This window comes from Glycine max, chromosome 5 (genome assembly GCF_000004515.6).
Source record: "Glycine max cultivar Williams 82 chromosome 5, Glycine_max_v4.0, whole genome shotgun sequence".
Lineage (NCBI taxonomy): Eukaryota > Viridiplantae > Streptophyta > Magnoliopsida > Fabales > Fabaceae > Glycine > Glycine max.
In genome coordinates, this window is record NC_038241.2 from 7965826 (window position 1) to 7986468 (window position 20643).

The window sequence follows — 20643 nt, forward strand, 5'->3', positions numbered from 1 at the left end:
ATTTTGTGAAAACTTCTTGTGCTACTCAATGTTTTGGAAAGCTTTTTTAGTACTTATCTTGATCATCTTCTCTTGATTCTTGAATCTTGAGTCTTGAATCTTGATCTTCATTGTTCTTGAATCTTGATTCTTGAAACTAGATTCTTGAATCTTTGGAATTTGCTTAACTCTTGATTCTTTGGCATCATCAAAATAACCTTGGAAGACATTGCTTCCACAATCTCCCCCTTTTTGATGATGACAATCCTGAAATCAAAAGAATGCATACAATTTTTGTTCTACTGTTCACTCATCCCTTTCTCCCCCTTTCTTTTTGAATTTATGCTTAATTTTGAAACTTTTGAAATATCTTGATTTTTTAAAGTACCCATTTTTCTCTTCCCCTTTGGCAACATCAAAAAGGCCAAAGTGCGTAAAACATACATAATTTAAAAACATACACAAAGCATATTTTGTAAAATAAACATAAAATATTCTAAACCATTCATGAAGCAAGACATAAACCAAATTATAATACAAACCACATAGTCATATATCACAATCCATAAATATTCAGTCATACTAAGCAAATATTAAAAATACTAAGTGTTCAAATGTCATAAGCATATAGCCAAATACAAGGCTTTAGAAACAAAATATAATAATTAATAATAAAGTCTAAACTGATGGTGGTGGTGGAGGTAAATCAAGGCAGTCGCGAATGATGGTGACATCTTCAACCTTTGTGATCCTTGAGTCCATTGCATCAAATCGCATGTCCACTTGTTGTTCCAAAGCATCAAACCTTTCACCAACATAGGTTTGGAGTCCATCAAACCTGTCCAAAATACTTTGAAGGAGAGAAGAGTCCCCTTCAACTGGTAATTGCCCTTCATCATCATTTGGTTGAGTACCCTTTTTTACCCAAGAGCCATCACGCTCTTTGCGGTAACCAAAGGATGCAACCACAGCAGCACCGATCAAGAAAGATCTCTTAATTGGAACATAAGGTTCAGAATCAAGAGGGATGTTAAAATGTTGAAGGAAAAGAGTAACTAAATATGGATATGGTAAATGAGCATTTAATCGCAATGCCTTATGCATGCGATACCGGACTAAATGTGCCCAATCAATTTGTCGGCCGGTATGAAAGGCCCACATGCCTATAAGATCTTCTTCAGAAACCTGTGCAAGGTTTGAAGATCTTTGGAGTAAGATGTGAACTATAAGATAGTGAAGGATATGGCTTTCAAGAGCCAATGAACCGACAAGCAGCCTTCCGGTCATATCCGCTTGGTTGGTGCAAACCAACCGACGGGCATCATGTACAGAAAAATCAAACTTCCAATCATCGTCCAGTGCACCTTCAAATGGTACATTGTCACTAGGCAATTGGGTCAAATCATAGAAGAGGGATTGGTCAATGACCATCCTTATCCCATAAACTTCTGAAATCAAGGTACTTTCTTGAATTTCAAGATTAGAATAAAAAGCTTTTACAAATTCAAAATACATAGGCAATTTTAGAGACATAAAGGGAATGAGATTTAAGTTTTGAAATTCTTGAATGCATTCGAAACTCTCATCAGGAAAGAAATCCATATCTATGAATATAGGGTCTATGATAGAACAAGAGCAGAAAAGGTTTGTGTACCGTATACATTGTTCTTCAGATGAGAACAATAAGGAGGATGAAATGAAGGAAGGAATTGGAGTATCCTGAACCTCGGAATGCCGTTGGCTTCTACTCTAAGAACCTTTGCGCTTCTTTGATGGTTCCACCATTTGAGAGACTTTTTCGAAATTTCAAAGGGAGAAGAGAGACACTAAAGAAGTTGGGCGGTTAGTTCTTCTATTCTTTTGGCAAAAGGAGAAGAGAATGAAAAAGGATAGCACAAGTTTTTGATCAAAGAACTTTTTTTGAAAGAGAAAAGATTGAACAAAAACTTTTAGAAAGATGAAGGGAAATGAATCAGAAAGATCTGTAAAGAACTTGTTATAAAACTTGTTGAAAGATTGTTGAGAAATGAGTTAGAAAGTTCTGTAGAAGGCGTTGAAAAGATTGTTTGAAAGATGTTGAGAGATGATGATCTTCAGAAACAAGTCACTTGAAGAATTGTGACTTTTGGAAATTTATTTTTTGAAATCGGTCACCGGTAATCGATTACCATTAAGGTGAAATCGATTGCACATCAACAGATGTGACTTTTCATTTTAAATTTTGAAAATTAAAACATTTAGAAGCTCTGGTAATCGATTACAAGTATTGTGTAATTGATTACACAAGTTTAAATGATTTGAAAATGTTTAAACACAAGTTGTAACTCTTGAAATTTGAAATCTTAACGTTTTAAAACATTGGTAATCGATTACTACCTTTTGGTAATCGATTACCAGAGCGTAAAACTCTTTGGTAATGATTTTGTGAAAACTTCTTGTGCTACTCAATGTTTTGGAAATTTTTTTTAGTACTTATCTTGATTGAGTTTTCTCTTGATTCTTGAATCTTGAGTCTTGAATCTTGATCTTGATTATTCTTGAATCTTGAATCTTGATTCTTGAATCTTGATTCTTTAATCTTGAATCTTGAATCTTGATTCTTGAAACTTGATTCTTGAATCTTTGGAATTTGCTTAACTCTTGATTCTTTGGCATCATCAAAATAACCTTGGAAGACATTGCTTCCACAGTGTACAAATTGCACGACAATCCAACGGTTAACAAGTCCACGATCATAGTTTTAATGAGACAGGTTTGAGTGTATACGGGAAAAGAGAAAGCTCAATGCATGGGATATTTCTTGCACTATAGACATTATCGGGAACATCCCAATAGTGACTATATGAGGAAATAAGTTTCAAACCTTATGTTCAAATTTCACGACAATTCAACGGTTAACGAGTTACTGAGTTACATTTGAGTGTATATAGTTAGGGTACTCTATTTATTTATTTATTTATTTTATAAAAAAACTCTATTTTATTTCCTATCAAATAAATAAATAAATAATATATATATTTTTTGTTTTCTTTCAAACCATTATTTTAATTAATAAATGTATTTTTTCTTCTTTATTTAATTATAAAAACCTCATCATTTTTCTAAAACTCTTTTTATTTTTAAATAAAAATATTTTTAAATTTACTTTATGAAAAATGGGATGTTACAACCCATATCTGAAAATAAAAATAAAAATGAAAGCTTTAAGCCACATTAGAAAAAAAATCTAAGATTTAAGCTTGTTGTGCAACTCTCATGGGACTAAAGTTTAAAAGTACAATATATAAATCAAGCTTTCAGCTTGTGCAACTCAGCCCACAAAAGGGATTCTATAATGAAAGGAAAAAAAATCACCAACTAACCAAGAGGTAAAGAAATGATTGGTCAATCCTAAATGCACACCACAATGTAGAAGATAAACCAAGTAGAAGAAAATGAAAAAATGGGGGAAGGAAAGTTCAACAACCAACCCTTACTCTGAATTGGAAAAGAAAAACTATCAAATAAGCAAGCTATGGGTCTATTAGAAAAAGAATAAAATTAGACTTTTAATTTAAATACTTGAATTGGAAAAAGGAAAATGCTAGTTGTTATGAAATTGTTTTCGTAAAACAGTATACAAAGGAGCTAATTGGTTAACTTTTTCAACAGTAATGCAATATGATGCAAAAATTAATTGCACAAAGGCCATTCAAAAACAAAAGATGAAATGTAATTGGTTGAATTTAAGAAGTCTTAAAAACTAAGCCTTTGCCAGAAATCAAATGCGGTGATTGGATATTAACTTTTTCTTGCAGATACGAAATATTCCAATCATCATTTTTCTATTTTCAAATTATTACTACGGGAGAAAAAGCTTTCTATGACAATTTTTATATACATTCAAAGATGGTTTCGAACCGTCACTACTAAAAAAATAAGTTTTAACATCATCTTGTTAACATCAGTTATGATAAAAACCGATGTTACAAAATATGCGGTGGTATTTTTGTAAATAAAATATCATTATTAACATTGGTTTTAGAAAAAACCGATGTTAACAGCATGATTTTAACATCGGATATTTGAAAACCAATGTTGTTTAAGCACTTACAACATCAGTTTTTAAAAACCGATGTTCAAAGGATAATTTTAACATCATTTTAGATGTTGTGAATACTTACACCACATCGGTTTTCAGATAACCGATGTTGATGTTTTTAAATAACTCGACCCTTTCTCTGTCTCACGAAACTCATTCTCTCTCTCAACCCCTTGTCTCTCTCGATTGAAACGTACTTGGCCGCTGCATGTCGCCACCTTCTCTTGCTCTCTCACTGAAGACAAAGGCTCGATCGCATGAGCAGTTTTGTTTAGGATTATCAAGCTCAACACCTTCTCTTTCTCTCTTGCTTCGTTTCATATTAATAAAACATACGGAAATTTATATAAATATATATATATATATATATATATATATATATTAATATTTTTTCAAGAGTTTAATTTACTGTATATAAATTTCACATTATAATCTTATATTCCTTTAAATATATAATTTTTTATGTGACATTAAAATAATATTTTTTTATAATCAAATTAAGCTATTTTTTTAAAATAAAACAAACATAATTTATTAAGACTAAAATAAAAAAATAAATTTGTAAAAAAAACAAAAAATACTAAATTACAATAACTAAAAAGATATTTAAATCTTAATTCAGTAGTTAAATATTATTTATGAAGTTTAAGGTTGAGAGGTTTTTGTAAAAAAAAAAAGTTGAAAATTCAAATTTTGTTATTTTTATAATTTATTCTCTAATTTTGATTACATGACACGTCATCTAAATCCTAAACCCTCCTTATATTCACTTGACACATTAATACATGACAATTGTCACATTAATGTCATATTAAAGTTACTTGTCAAGTCAATGCTACACCATTTGTCACATTATACGTACATCAATAAAATTTGTTAATTTTTTTTTGTAAAATTCGACAATTTGTAAAGGTTGAGGAACCAAAACTGTTCAATACAAACATGTGAGACCAAAATAGTTCAAGGAAAAATTTGAATAACCAAAAGTGCATTTAAATCTTTTGTTAATTAATTAATATTTAAAAATAATATTATATAGAGAGATAAAGAGAGAAATAGAAACGGAAGAAGAAATATTAATGTAGAATTTAATGCTATTAATAACTCCGCTAAAATAATTCTATTAATATAATATTTATATAGATATATCTTTCAAATATACTACTTGATGATTTCATATGGGTAGTTTATAAAGCATATTTTTTCTAAATAAGTAGTCATTTTCATATTAATAAAATATATGGAAATATATATATATATATATATATATATATATATATATATATATATATATATATATATATTAACATTAATATTTTTTTCAAGATTTTAATTTACTATATATAAATTTCACATTATAATCTTATATTCCTTTAAATATATAATTTTTTTATGTGACATACTAAAATAATATTTTTTTATAATCAAATTAAGCTACTTTCATTTTAGATGTTTGGATGTAAGTGTTACGTCACAAGCAATTATGAAAGAGTAAAAGCAGAAAACTATATGTATATTAATTGGTATTCATATCTGTTCATTAAGTGGGGTGTAACTTTTACGTTTAAAGCAATTATGAAAGAGGAAAAGCAGAAGAAAAAAAAGTCTATTTATTAATTGCAATTCATATTTGTTCTTTTTTTTTAAATAATAATCATAATAATAAATGTAAATTATTATTATTATTTTCGTTCCTTTTATTTATCTTCTAATGTTATTTTTAAAAATACTATAAATTTCATTGATTCTAATGGAATATTTGTTGAGTTTTCTATTTTAGTCGTTTCAATTCTGTTATCACTCTATAATAATATATTTGTAAATTAATTAAACATAAAGAAACAAGTAAGAGTATAGTTTATAAAAGAACAATTAACCTGATCTTAAACTAGACACGACAAACAAAAATAGGAATAAAAACTCTTTAAAAATATGAAAATTAAAAAGTTACGAAGAAATATTATTATTTATTTAATTCATACTAGTATTAAATTATGAGAAAGAAATTTATATACTAACATTGTAAAAAAATTTACATAATTATTTAATTACATCTCATCATGTATAATAAATTTATTGACTTATAAAATAATTATTTTAATTGAACTGAAACAATGATTTGTAATTAAATAATGATGTAAATATAATTAATAATTTCACAATAACCAATAAATGAATGCACAAACTTAAATACTCAAAAGATAAGGCCCTTTTACATTAAGACCATGTAGGAATAGAAAAGGCTTAAGTAGGCAGAGACCCACCAAAGAGCCCACACACACACACGACTATTTAAGCGAAAGAAGGAGGTAGAGAAGAAGAGGAGGAGCAACAAAGATCACAAACCCTAATTCCTAAAGCTTGGTTTGGAGGATCCTTGAGGTAGTGTTTTCTTCTTGTACACTGATATCCCTTTGATTGCAAGATTTCCCCTCTTCTTCCCTTTTTCTCCCTTTGTACCCTAGGTTTGGGTTTTTTTTTTTTGCATGATTAATGGGTTTATTAGGTAAATTAATCAATTATAAATTTAAATAAGTGTTGAGGGGCTAATTGAAGTGCTTATGAGTGTTTGTGGGTCATGAGTGGCACTAGATCTATAGCTAGTAGATTTGCAACTTTTTTAGTCGGTGGAATTTTTGTTTCTCATTTCTAGATGATCTTCACTTAGTGAGACATTAAGAGAAGATCATGACTTTTTAGATTTTCTAACAAGATGTTCTTGCTTAACAAGAGATTACTTTCATTGAGTGAGAACAACACAATGAATGAGTTTATTGTTGTTGGGTGAGAGATTATTTTCGTTAAGAAACTATCATCAACAAAATAAAAAGGTAAAGTTTATCAAAATTCAAAATGAAATAATTGTATTTGTGTTATATTATGTCGCAATATGGATTAATTAATTTTACTTTGTTTCAAATAATTTTACTATTTATGTTATTGTTACTTTAAATAATTTTGATTATAAATAGATTATTAATGAGTTTTATTGCAACAAAAATTTCAAGGTGAATAATATTTCCATATGTTAAGGTAATTTTTTTGTTTGTCCAAGACAATAAAAATCTCAGGACCCCGCCTTGAGAGATCTAGAGTAAGCTCTATTGACATTGGCGAGAGGTTATTCTCCAATTCTCCCATACAAAACAAAAGGTGAACTTCAATAATAATAATACATATAATATTATTTGAGATACCATAAATACGTAAAATATTATATTAAATGCAATAGATTTTCAATCAAAAGAAATTTACACTACTACAAAAAGCGGATTCAACATCGGTGTGTTAACATCGGTTGTTAAAAAAACCGATGTTAACATATGCGCGGTGGCATAATTGTAAATACCGTGTATACGTTAACATCGGTTTTGTGAAAAACCGATGTTAACGAAGTTCATTAACATCGGTTATTGGAGAACCGATGTTAACATTTATTAGTAACATCGGTTTTTAAATAACCGATGTTAACATATGTTTATTAACATCGGGTTTTTAGATAACCGATGTTAACCTTAACATCATTTTGTTAACATCGGGTTTTTTTAAAAACCGATGTTGAAGTTATATTTTAAAAAATATGGTGAGCCCTAAGAAGCTGGCACTCTGTGTCTTCTTCTCCATCTAAGCTTCCGCGCTGTCTTCTTTTTCTAATCTCCGTCTAGCGAAACCGTCCCTGTGTGCATCTGAGCATCGTGTTCGTCGCACTCGAGCTTCGTCACAAGTCTCTGCTTCTTCTCCTTCGCCACCATACCTAGGTATGTTTCGTCTCCTTCGTGTTGTCTTGTCCTTCTCTCTGTCTTCTTCTCCATCTAAGCTTTCTTGCTCTCTTTGTTCTCCATCTACCTTGAAGCTGTATGTTCTCCATCTAACCATCATTTTGTCTAAGGTCGAGCATCGTGTTCGTCGCACTCGAGCATCGTCAGAAGTCTGTGCTTCTTCTCCTTTGCCACCTCACGTAGGTATGTTTGGTCTAATCCAGTATAAATATTTGATTGCATTCATGTATCGCACACTTAGTGAACTAAACATGGCTAGGGTTTCTCATATTTAACTCGAGCATCGTGACAACTTTGTGCTTCTTCTCCTTAGTGAAGTTTCCCTTACCCTTATTGTGTTCTTCTAACAGTTTAAGAGTTAACGCCTATTATTGGAGTTTAACAGTTTCCCTTACCCTTATTGTGTTCTTGTAACAGTTTAAGAGTTAACGCCTATTATTGGAGTTTAACAGTTTCCCTTACCCTTATTGTGTTCTTGTAACAGTTTAAGAGTTTAAAAGTTAACGCCTCCTAGTTCCTAAAACCTTCCTTAAGATTAGAGGACCATTGGTTAAAATGAAGAGTAAAATCCTTGTCCATTGCTTTGATCCACGACCATTTTTTTTAACCGCCAAGAATAAATATATTAATAGATAAGAGTACCAGGGGTACTACATGAAACACAGGAGAAGAAACTCCTGAAAGGATACAAAAAACATGACCCCCTCGTGAGGAAACCCACAAACCCCTCCCTACAAAGCAAACTTAAACAAAAACTAAGGACATTGCTAAGGACCAGTGGTGAAAAGGAGCACAGAAATTCTTTTCCCACCCCTTGAGCCAAGTCCAAGTGAGGAAAATAGAATTATCTATCAACTTATGAATATCAAACGCCTGATTGTGAAACACCAAGTCATTTCTGGATTGCCTGATTGACTTTGTAGCAGCCAACCACCAAGTCTTCCTTCTTCTAGTAATATTCTTTCCTCCAGTTGTAGTTGAGGTGTGAAGAAAATTAGCCATGGGACTATTATGTAGAACTGTGCCTTCCTTAACCCAAGTGAAGAATTCCCACCACAGTGGCAGCACTTTATCGCAAGTGAAGAACAAATAGGATGCAGTTTCGGGTTGAGTTTGACATAGAGGGCATAGGTCATTGTCAAGCTGGATTTGTCTCCTAGCAAGATTATCCTTAGTAGGGAGTCTATCCCAGAGCAGCCTCCAAGCAAAAGACAGAACCTTAGGGGGGACTTTAAGATCCCAAAGCTGGTGAAAACCCGAATCTTGATCTTCCAAAAGCTGCTCTGCTTTAATGAGGTTGTAGGCTGATTTAGTAGAGAAGATGCCATTAGGTTTAGCTCCCCACAGCCAGGTATCTTTTAGGGTACCACAAATTCTGATAGCAGTAATAGTCTCTAAGAAAGTTGATGCTACCCCCATCTCGCTATCAAATAGATTACGTCTCCAAGAGAAATTCTATTCCCACCCATGCTCGGAAAAGTACCCCATGTCTTCAACAGAATGCAATCTTTGGGAAGAGATTTGGTATAATTCTGAGAATCGTTCTCTAAACGGTACCCCACCATCAGCCCAAGGCAGCTAGAGAGAGAGAAAAAATAGAGAAAGAGAATGATAGTAAGGGAGAAGTTCATTTATGTTCCAAATTTCAGTGACATGATTCATTCATTGATTAAATTCCAAGCAGCATGGCTAAAAGCTTTTGAGTTCTGCCCTTAATTGTTTTTTATTCTTCTGTATTTTATACTTGTTTTTTCTATAGTTCATTTCATCATCATTGTAACTATAGCTGCCCATTATAAAATAGCTTAGACAATCTAGGTCTGCTGCTTCTGAACCTTTTATTTATCCTTGAAGTAGTTTAATTTTTTTTTTTGTGTTGTAATAGTGAAGAGTGAAGACTGAAGTTGTTCTGTCAGACTCGTTGATTTTCCTTTAATTTCGACGGAAGCCTAAGCAATACACTGCCACTGAATTGCCAGTAAGAAAAATTGGTCATGAAACACACACACACACACACACACAAACCCTAATGACACACACACACACACGTATGATAGAAACACACAGACACACACTGATGACACACACACACACACACATCATACAAAGACACACACACAAGTTTGATAACAAATTTGTTGAATTATACATGCAGAAATTTGTTCAGTTCTGACTTGTTAGCTGTGACAAGGTAGCTGGCCTCTTCATAAGGTACTTATCTAAGTTTAACTTAAATTCTACTGCAGTGGTGATGACCTACTAATATTAGTGAAAACAAATTTGCCTACTGTACCTTAGTTAATTTGTTCACAGTTGTAAAAAATGAATTGATTTTAACTTGAGTTATTCGTATTTTAAGTTTTCAAATATGCTTGCATGATTGTTTTTTTTTTTGCACTGCAAAAATCTGAAGATGGAAGTCTGTCTCCATTCCATTTAACCAACACCAAGTGTGGAATAGATACTACCTTATGCACCACTTTTTTAGGAATTTTGAAGAATGACAGTAGGTAGATAGGAAGGGCTGTTAGGAATATCCTGCCTCCCATAGAGAGACATCTCTGCTTCCATTTGGCTACCTTAGATTCAAACTTACTGATGACAGGCTGCCAAACATCCCGGCTTTTAGAGGTGGACCCTACTGGAATTCCAAGGTAAGAAAAAGGAAATTCCAGCTGGCCACAATTAAGGTAGCTAGCTGCTTCCCTGCACCAGTCCAAAGATTTACCCAAGCACCCAAATTGGCTTTTAGCATAGTTAATCTTGAGTCCTGAAACCAACTCGAAAATTCTGAGGATAGATTTCATGACTCTAACATTAGCTGTAGTTGCAGTTCCAAAAAACAGTGTATCATCTGCATACTGCAAGATGTTAATCTCCTCCTTTTGCCTCCCCACTTTATAGCTGCTGAAAAGGTTTTTGGAGACAATTGTCCTCATCAAACCAGTGAGTCCCTCAGCTGCTATATTAAATAGGAAAGGTGCAAGGGGATCTCCTTGCCTCAGTCCCCTCTCAGGCACAAATTCTCTAGTAGTGCTGCCATTGATCAAAATTGATATAGTTGCACTAGAAAGGCATCCATGGATCCATTTTCCCCATCTTTCACAAAATCCCATCCTCATCATCATATAGTTTAGGAATCCCCAAGAAACTGAGTCATAAGCTTTTTCAAAGTCAAGTTTGAAAACCATGCAGGGGTTATTTTTGAATTTAGCTTCAACTAAGACCTCATTAGCTATCATTACACCATGGAGGATATGTCTACCTTTGAGGAAAGCAATTTGCACAGAACTGTATCTTTCAAGTGACTTTGGATAGGGTAAGCACTAATCTAATCCAAGAAAGCCACAGCTACTCCCTCCTCATGTTCAAATAGGTGTCTCCTCCATTTCAAATCCCATCTCCAAATATTCTGGTAGAAGCTACCCATGGTTGAAATAAGATCGTTCTGCTGCTTACTAATGGTGAAGAGCTGAGGGTATTTGTGATCCAGACTGCAGCCCTCTCCCAGCCAATTGTCTTTCCAAAATCGAATTTTATCCCCACAACCTGCCTTCCACACCAGATTTTGATGAATAATCTTGAAGTCATTGTGCTGATATATCTTCCTGAGATCTCTCCACCAATGGGAGTCCCAGCAATGGACTCTGCCATTCTGCAAGGCTGGCCATCCCCCATACTTTGAATTTATAACCCTGACCCAGAACTGATTCTGCTTAGAATGTAATTCCCAAATCCATCTTCCCATGAGAGCAGCATTAAATTTGATCAGATTTTTTATTCCCAAACCGCCTTCCTTCTTGTGAAGACAAATTTCATCCCATTTGACCCAAGGAATCTTCTTTTGATCATGCCCCCCACCCCACATAAAATTCCTTTGCAGAGAAACCAGTCTATCAGCTATTCTTTGGGGTAACTTAAAGAAGGATAATAGATAGATTGGTAAAGCGTTCAAAACAAAATTTATCAGATTAACCCTGCCAGCCATAAATAAGCTTTTCTGGTTCCATTTAGTGAGTTTAGCTTCAAATTTGCTGATCAAAGGCTCCCATACCACCTGATTTGAGGATCTGACCCCAATGGGGATGCCCAAGTAGTGGAAGGGAATCCCCATCTGCCTACAGTTCAGAAAGTGAGCAGCTTCTTGAGACCAGTTAACATAATCTCCAAAAATTCCGAATTGACTCTTAGCATAGTTGATTTTTAGACCAGAGGCCATCTCAAAGCCTCTAAGCATTGGCTTCAAAACAATAACATTTTACAAGGAAGCTTGACCAATGAAAATAGTATCATCAGCGTATTGGAGAATATTAATAGGCTCTTTTTGTTTTCCAACCAAGTAGCTACGATACAGATTTTTTACAATGGCCTGTCTCATCATTCCAATGAGACCTTCCCCCACTAAGTTAAACAACAAAGGGGCTAGAGGGTCCCTTTGTCTCAGACCTCGAGTAGGAGCGAATTCTTTAGTCGGACTACCATTAACTAAAATGGAAATAGATGCTGATTGAAGGCGGGCAGCAATCCATTGTCTCCATTTAGTACAGAATCCTAGTCTTGACAGCATGTAGTCCAAGAAAGACCAAGATACTGTATCAAAGGCCTTTTCAAAATCCACTTTAAAGACCATAACTGGCTGCTTTGTCTTCATAGCTTCCTCCACCACCTCATTAAGGATCAGAATTCCATGAAGGATATGTCTATCCTTTATGAAGGCTGATTGCCTTTCATCAACAATACCCGAAATAACGGTCCTCAACCTGTTTGCCAAAAGCTTGGATATGACTTTGTACATGCAGCCGATGAGAGAAATAGGCCTGTAGTCATTTAAGGATTGAGGATGATTTGATTTAGGGATAAGGGCCATGAAGGAAGCATTGCTGCCTCTAGGAAAGCTTCCATGGCAGTGGAACTCATCCAAAAATCTCCTGAATTCAGGTCTCAGAATCTTCCAAAAAGCCTTAATAAAGTTGAAATTAAAACCATCAGGACCCGGGCATCTATCACCACCACAACTCCAAACAGCATCTTTAATCTCTTGATCAGAAAAAGGGGCAATGAGTCCCTCTCTTTGATTCTGATCAATGGAGTGGAAGAAAACCCCATCAAGGGTGGGTCTGAAACTCTTATCTTCAGAAAATCTATGAAGGAAGAAATTAAAAGCTTCATTCTTAATTTGGTCAGGCTGTTGAACCCAATTCCCATCAATGAAGAGACCCTGAAGAGCATTATAGTTTCTTCTGAAATTTATAGCTTTGTGAAAATAAGCTGTATTACTATCACCTTCCTTAATCCATTTATCTCTAGATTTTTGTCTCAGCAGGGATTCATAAGCATTTGAAACCTCCCACAGCTCTTGTTGCAGTAATTTCTTGACTTTGACCTCCTCTTGAGATAAAACTCTATCACCAGCTGTAGTTTCCAAGTCATTAAGCTTCTGTCTCAAATTCTGGATTCGACTAAGATTGATATCAGCAATATCTTTACTCCATTGTTTGATGGTATTTTTAAGATTTCTCAGCTTGTTTTTAAGGACAATGCCCCCCCATCCACCCTGCTGATCCTTAGACCAAGACTCCTGCACCAGCTTTTGATATCCTTTTTGGTTGAGCCACAAGTCCAGCACCCTAAAGGGCTTAGGGCCCCAATCAACCAGTTTAGTTTTCAAAATTACAGGGCAATGGTCAGAGTAATCTCTGTGGAGAACATGCTAGGATGAGTCAGGCCATAGGGCTAGCCATTGATCTGACACTAGGAATCTATCAAGTCTGCTCTTGACAGAACCTAGGAGTGATTATAAAATAGAAAAACTAAGATGAATTTAATTGAAATTACTGCTTTGTTATCATTCTTGATGGATGTTCTAGCATTCATGAGTATTGACTTTGGTTTAATGGCTTCCATTTCTTACTATATGATTAAATCCTGCTCTGATATTGGATGACCATTGGTTGAAATGAATACCAAAATCTTCTCCAAATGGGTCAGCCATGTCCATGACCATTGGTTTTTTTTTTTTCAGGTTATCATAGACTACTTTTAATTGACATTGTTGTTGAAGGTCGTTCGGGTTATAGCAACTCCAGGTACGTACGTAGGAACTAGCATGTATATACTGCTATTTCATTTAAAATATTATATAGTGGTGTTTGCTTTAAAATGTTATATACTGGTGTTTGATGTAAAATGTTGCATACTGGTTTCAATGAATGAGGAATTGAGTCCCTTAGGAAATGAATTTTTTTTTTGGAAGGCATAAAATATATATATTATTAAAATGATCAAAGCAGTACAAGTGGTACTGGAATAAAAGAAATACAAGCACCTCTGGTGCTGGCCTCCAAAAAACCCCAAGCTAGTTAGAGCAACCCACCAAAAAATCAAAAGATTCCTGTGATGCCATATAATGCTAGTTAGAGCAACCCACCAAGCACTCCATGTACTCTGATTTGTGTTTGTCCCAAACCCAACACAAAATTGAACAAAATGATTTAATGGGGAGGCTGGAAGGGGTCCTACAGCCTTGATCCATCCCATTGATTCCCACCACATATTTATTGTCCTTTTACAATTAAAGAAGAGATGCCCCACTTCCTCCTGCCCTTGGCCACAGAGTGGGCAACCAACATCTTGAATATTCACATGTCTCCTTAACAGATTCCCTTTGGTGGGGAGCCTGTCTTTAAGAAGTCTCCAAATGAAAACTGCTGCCCTTGGGGGTATATTCAGATTCCAAATTAGTTTAGAAAACCTGTCTTGTGAACCGGAATCATTTAGCTTCAGCATTAGGCTATAAGCTGACTTGGTGGAGTACACACCGTTAGGTTCAGCTTTCCACATCATAATGTCCTTCACATTTCTCTGAATACATATAGATGTAATGTCTTCCATAAAGCTCACAGCCAAGTCATGTTCATGATCAAAAAGATTTCTCCTCCACTGCAAATCCCATCTCCAATTGTCCTGGGAGAAATTACCCATCATTGAAATAAGGTTGTGTTGCTGACTGCTTATCATGAAAAGTTGGTTGTATTGTTGTTTAAGAGTGCATTCGCCTACCCATCTGTCATGCCAGAAATCAATTCTGTCACCACAACCTATCTTCCATCTTCCTAGTTGATCTTTTGTTCAGAAGCTAGGGCCCATTTCCATTTTCCCAGTTGGGATACCCAAATAATAGAAAAGGGTTTCTATTTGTCTGCAGTTCAGAAGTTGGGCTGCCTCATTTGCCCAGTTGACCATCCCTCCAATAATCCCAAACTGACTTTTGGCATAGTTGATCTTTAATCCAGAAGCCAATTCAAAACCTCGCAGCAAAGCCTTCAAAACTAGAACATTCTCCCAAAGAGCCTCTCCCTCAAAAGTCGTGTCGTCAGCATATTGCAAAATATTAGTGGGCTCCTTATTCTTCCCAACCAAGTAGCTTCTATATATTTTTTTTTTGGAAGGCAAAATTAGATATATATTAATATATGTAAAAACAGTACAAGTGGTACTGGATATAGGAAATACAAGGCACCATTGGTGCTGCCCTCCAAAAAGCCCAAGCTACCCTGCCTAAAAAGGTTATCCCATACAGGTTTAACCAAAGGAATCCGAGATGTTGGAAGACCAATGGTTAAAACTGATGTTGTAACCTTTTTGTCTAGCCTTTAACCAAGACCATATTGAGAACATAGCATCTTCCATGACCTTCCGCGGCTCGAAAGGTTTGTTCTGGAATATGAGGAAGTTCCTATGCTTCCATATAGTACTTGTCAACGCAACCCACCATCCACATCAAGTACTATGATTTCTCTCAGCTCCAAAACCATCACAAAACTGAAGAAAATGGTCCACTGGAGAGACTGATAGAGGTCCCATAGCCTGAATCCAGCTCATGGACTCCCACCAAAGCCCTAGTATCTTCTTGCAATTGAAAAATAGATGCCCCACCTCCTCTTGCACATCACCACATAAAGGACAAGCAGTATCCTGAATGTTCATCCCTCTCCTTAAGATTTTACTGTTTCTTTTTGCTAATATGTAAATATAAATGGTATAAGGGTATGGCGTAAAAACATGGTCTATATTTACTTCTAAGATTGTTAGGGGTAAAAATGACCATGTCCCTATGGCATAACCTTATATTATTTATATTTACATATAAGAAAAAAAACAGTAAAATCTGAAGGACAAATAGTTAAGAAAGTTGTTCATTAGCTGCAAATATCCTTCCCTCCTCAAGTGCAAGCTTCTTGCGTAGCCGCTCTTGGTGCTCAGAAAATCCCAAAAACAAATCCCTCTTATTACTAGCTATTTTGAATTGTTTAGTTCCTGAATGTACAACCTTCAAATTGTTGCTCGTTCCCCTCTTTCTTTTCTACAAAAAAGAAAATCAAATGCTATCAAAACATGGATGAAGTCCTAAGAAAATCAATATCAAAGAAAACATGGATGAAATCACAATTAAAAAGCACAACTACCTATCTTTCAAAGTCCTTTGGTTAATTTGTCTTGTCTCCTTATGTGGTGGGGTTTTGTTTAATAATCTTATACTTTTGCTTTCCAAAAAAAACTTATCACTAATCCTCTTTTCATTAATCCAATTTTGTATGTTATTGTATAAAAGATCATGGGTTCTCCACCTGCCTCCACTACTGCTCCTCCTCCTCCTCCTCCTTCTCCTCCTTCTCCTCCTCCTCCTCCTCCTACTTCGGACGCATCGGCTTCGATGTCTACCGTGAAGCGGACACGCAAAGCCTCACGCCTACGATCGTTGTCCACTAGACCACCTGGTGTTGAGAGACCAGTGGTGCATGTTGATCCTGCTACAGGGAAGGCCGACGGTCCCCACAAGAAGAAATTAAGAACATATTTGGGGATTGTGGCACGTGATAAGGTGGACATCACCTACGAGAACTGGAAGGAGGTCCCTACTGCTCAGAAGGACCTGATTTGGGAGGATATTCAGGTATTTCTCTTTTCTTATTTGATTGTGTGTAATTAATAGCCAAAAAATTTCATTATTGTAACAAATAAACTTTGTTTCATGTTGTCAGGCGGAATTTGATATCCCAGAGGCTTCTGACAGTAGGACGAAAAGGAAGTTACTACAGACCGTGGGGGAGAGATGGAGGCAGTTTAAATCAGACCTCACGAGGAAATGGGCCCTTGCAGCCGATCAGGACGGTGTCGAGGACACTGTCTGTGACAAATACGGCATCAGCAAGGAAAAGTGGGCCCAGTTTTGCCAGACTCGCAGAGACCCTTCTTGGGAGGTATGTTCCTTTGCCATTTAAGTTGTTTTTCATATTAAACATCATGTTGTTATACTTCATTCTACCCATTTCAAACATTATTGTCTAATTTTTTCAGGATGTGCGCATGAAGGCACAGGCCATCCAGAAGCACAATACTGCCCCCCACGTTTTGTCTCGTGGGGGTTATGATTATTTGGAGCAGAAGCTCCTGGCTGAGAAGACCAAGAAGAAGATGCAAGAAGCCACACAGTCAGGAAGCGTTGATGGCGTCATCGACCCTCCATCCCCGGTCAGACGCCACGTGAAGTGGAAGATGGCCTGCACGAAGAAGACAGGGGAGATGACGACTGAGGCCGCAAAGGAAATCGCTGAGAAGATTGTAAGTCATGTTCAACTAACCATTACAATTATGTTTGAATATTTTGAGAATGCCATGTACCACTGTGTGTTTTCTGTGCAGGATTCGTTTGAGGAGCAGGCCACACAGGGATTGTTCGTCCCCCATGGACGTTAGGATGTTTTGGCCGCTACTATTGGATGTCCAGAGCACCCTGGACGTGTCCGTGCTGCTGGAGCCGGTGTCACCATCAAACAATACTTTGGATCGGCTCCATGGACGTCCCGCAGCGCTTCCTCCCTGCCTCCGAACGAATTACAGCAGCTGACTCAGCAGATCAGGGACCAGCTAGAGGAGTCCATCACAGAGAAAGTGACGAGGCAGGTCATGGCATCCTTCAGCCACCTTCAGTCGCAGATGCAATCTCAGGGAGTTGCAGTGCCTCCTGAGCCTGTGGTTGGTCTTGGTCCCTCCGGTCCTCGAGTAAGCAGAAAGGGGAGTTGTGTTGATCCCTCAGGAAACGATCCTGAGACCGGTGACTCTGACAGGTGCGGCTTGTACATAGAAGCAGATCCTGCACGCCTGGTTGCCATCGGGAGAGTTTATGAGGGATCCACTGTTGTTCATAACACTCCTTTGTTGCCTGGCCAAGTAAAGGTGAGTGTGGAGGAGGTTAGAGATGCAGATGCTCCAGTTCCTGTACCCACTGATGAGGTTTTCTTAGTGGGGCAGGCACTTTACACCTTCCTTGCTTGGCCGACACATCTGGTCAAGTCTTTATCACAGCAGGTACTTATTGTCCTTACTATATGTTTCTTCTTTTCAAATTAGGCTATTTAACTTTGTTTCATGAACAGGTAGCTGTGTCTCCGCCAAAACCACCTCTGAAGCCCGATCCGGAGGTCGATGATCCGCTTTATCTGATGACATTGACCATCCCAGAGCTTTTCTTGAGGCCTTATCAGGTTAGATGGGATGCCACCGTGTTCGGGGTCGTTAATCCAGATTTCCCCCTATACATAAAGCACGAAGACCTCTCCGAAATCGCACACGGTGGTCAATGTCTCAGCATATCAGTGTTACAGTTGTGGATTCTGTAAGTCTTTATATAAAAGGCTTTTATTTACCTAAGTTATGGCTTTCAATTCATAAATATTTAACTTTGACTTAACATAAACAAGCATATCACTGAAACATGTATGCGAGCGGGGAATTCTGATATCTATGGATTCCTCGAGCCTCAGTCCATTCAGAGGTTTGGGCAATCGCAGTTTGAATCTGAAAGTTACATAAAGAGTTGGATGCAGAGTTCACAACGCGATGTGTATCTTGGAGCCTACCTAAATGGGTAAGTCACAAAATAACAAAATTTAATTAATGTTTACTAATGTACTAACCCATTTTAGGTTCCACTGCAGCGGACACTGGCAGATGGTGGTCATCCTGCCCAAGGAACACTTAGTTGTCTGGTTTTGTTCATTGCATAACATGCCAGACAACTACATTAAGGGGATTATTAATAGGTTAGTGTTGTTTTCAATACATTTGCATTGTAATACCTCAACGTACAACACCAGTTTTTAATTGTTACTCATATGGAACAGTGCTATCAAGGGTCTTGATGATGCTCCACAACCTAAATCAAAGGCTCCTGCTAGGTGGATTGTCGTCAAGGTACGTCATTTACATAAAACTTCTACTTATATATATTTCTTTATGTGTCTGTACACTAGTTGTTTAATTAATATCCAAATTTCATTATGTATTTAGTGTAATAGACAAAAAGGAACTACTGAGTGCGGCTACTATGTCATGCACTGGATGTCCACCATCATTTTAGGAACTTTTACAAATAATTGGGAAGCGGTAAGTTTATTTCAAAGAAAATCGATTTATTTTAATTTATATTACATTATTAACTTAATATGATTTATTTAATCATGCAGTATTTTAACGACCCTAGACCATTGGAACCTAAGAGATTAAAAGCATTGCGGATCCAGTGGGCACAATTTTATCTCCGAATTAGAGATCAGGCCTAGGATTTAGGGACATTTTTTAACATTTTTTACATTTTTTACATTTTCTATGTAACATGAACATTCAATTCATTTATTGATAGTTCTTTTATAATATATAAATCAATTATTTGATGTTTATTATCATTAAAACTGCTTGAAAGCAGAATAAAATGTTTATTTGCTGTGAATTGGGCCTTCTGAAATTACATTTGACAGATACAATTTTGGGCTTACTGTAAAAACAGAAAGTATATATAAAAAAAAATATTTGAAAACAACATCGGTTATTAACAAAAACCGATGTTAATATCATAACCAACATCGGTTATAATAGAAAATCGATGTTAACATTTGTATATTAACATCGGTTTTTTGTGTATAACCAATGTCAGCGTTTGTAATTTAACATCGGTTATCTGTAGAAAACCGATGTTAACTAGTGTACATTAACATCGGTTAATTATCAATAACCGATGTCAATATTTGAATATTAACATCGGTTATTTATAATTAACCGATGTTATACACAAAGAACTACACCAAATAAGTGTATGCATCATCAACGTTGACATCGATTTTCTAGCAAAACCGATGTTAAGGGCATATATTAATATCGGTTTTTCTAGAAAATCGATGTTAAACTAACATATTTACATCGGTTTTACTGGAAAACCGATGTCAACGTTCATCATGCCTACACTTTTTTTGTTGTTGTTCATTGTGTTTAACATCGGGTATTTGGAGAACCGATGTTGTCATATGTATGTTAACATCGGTTCTCCAAAACCGATGTTAACATTCATACATTCAACATCGTCACTTTCAACATCAGTTTTAGAACCGATGTAGAATGTTCTAAATAACCAATGTTGAAAGTGTATTTTCTAGTAGTGTTAATATTATAAATATTAAATAGTAATTTTCATGTAAAAAAATAAATAATAATTTTTGTCCCTATTAAATATCATATTTTTAAAAATCAAAAATCACTTTATTCCTAAAGATTTAAAAATGAAAAATCACTTTTTTTTAAGGAACTAAAGATTTTCTTTCTAAATTTTACTTGCTACAATCTAAATCAAAAAGCAAGATGCCTAAATTTTCTCTTTACTTTCCTCATGTACCAAAAACAAATTAAAATTTTACTGAGTTATAAAAATTATAAATTCACAGGGCCTCTTTGTCTTTGTGTAGCATTTCGGAA

At 35.5% G+C, this 20643-nt stretch overlaps 1 protein-coding gene and 1 long non-coding RNA gene across 2 annotated transcripts; one reads left to right on the plus strand and one right to left on the minus strand.

Annotated features, from left to right (window-relative positions):
• The first annotated feature begins 6325 nt into the window (after positions 1-6325).
• Positions 6326-13934, plus strand: LOC121174933 (uncharacterized). The gene is made up of 4 exons (XR_005891665.1): positions 6326-6442; positions 9725-9817; positions 9995-10050; positions 13862-13934. It is a non-coding gene; the product is annotated as an uncharacterized lncRNA (long non-coding RNA).
• Positions 13935-14194: 260 nt separating this feature from the next.
• On the minus strand, positions 14195-14820 carry LOC121174834 (uncharacterized). The gene is made up of 2 exons (XM_041015258.1): positions 14359-14820; positions 14195-14230 (listed from the first exon to the last, which is right to left on the minus strand). Exons 1-2 carry the CDS (start codon positions 14818-14820, stop codon positions 14195-14197), a joined length of 498 nt encoding a protein of 165 aa, XP_040871192.1.
• Between the last annotated feature and the right edge of the window lie 5823 nt (positions 14821-20643).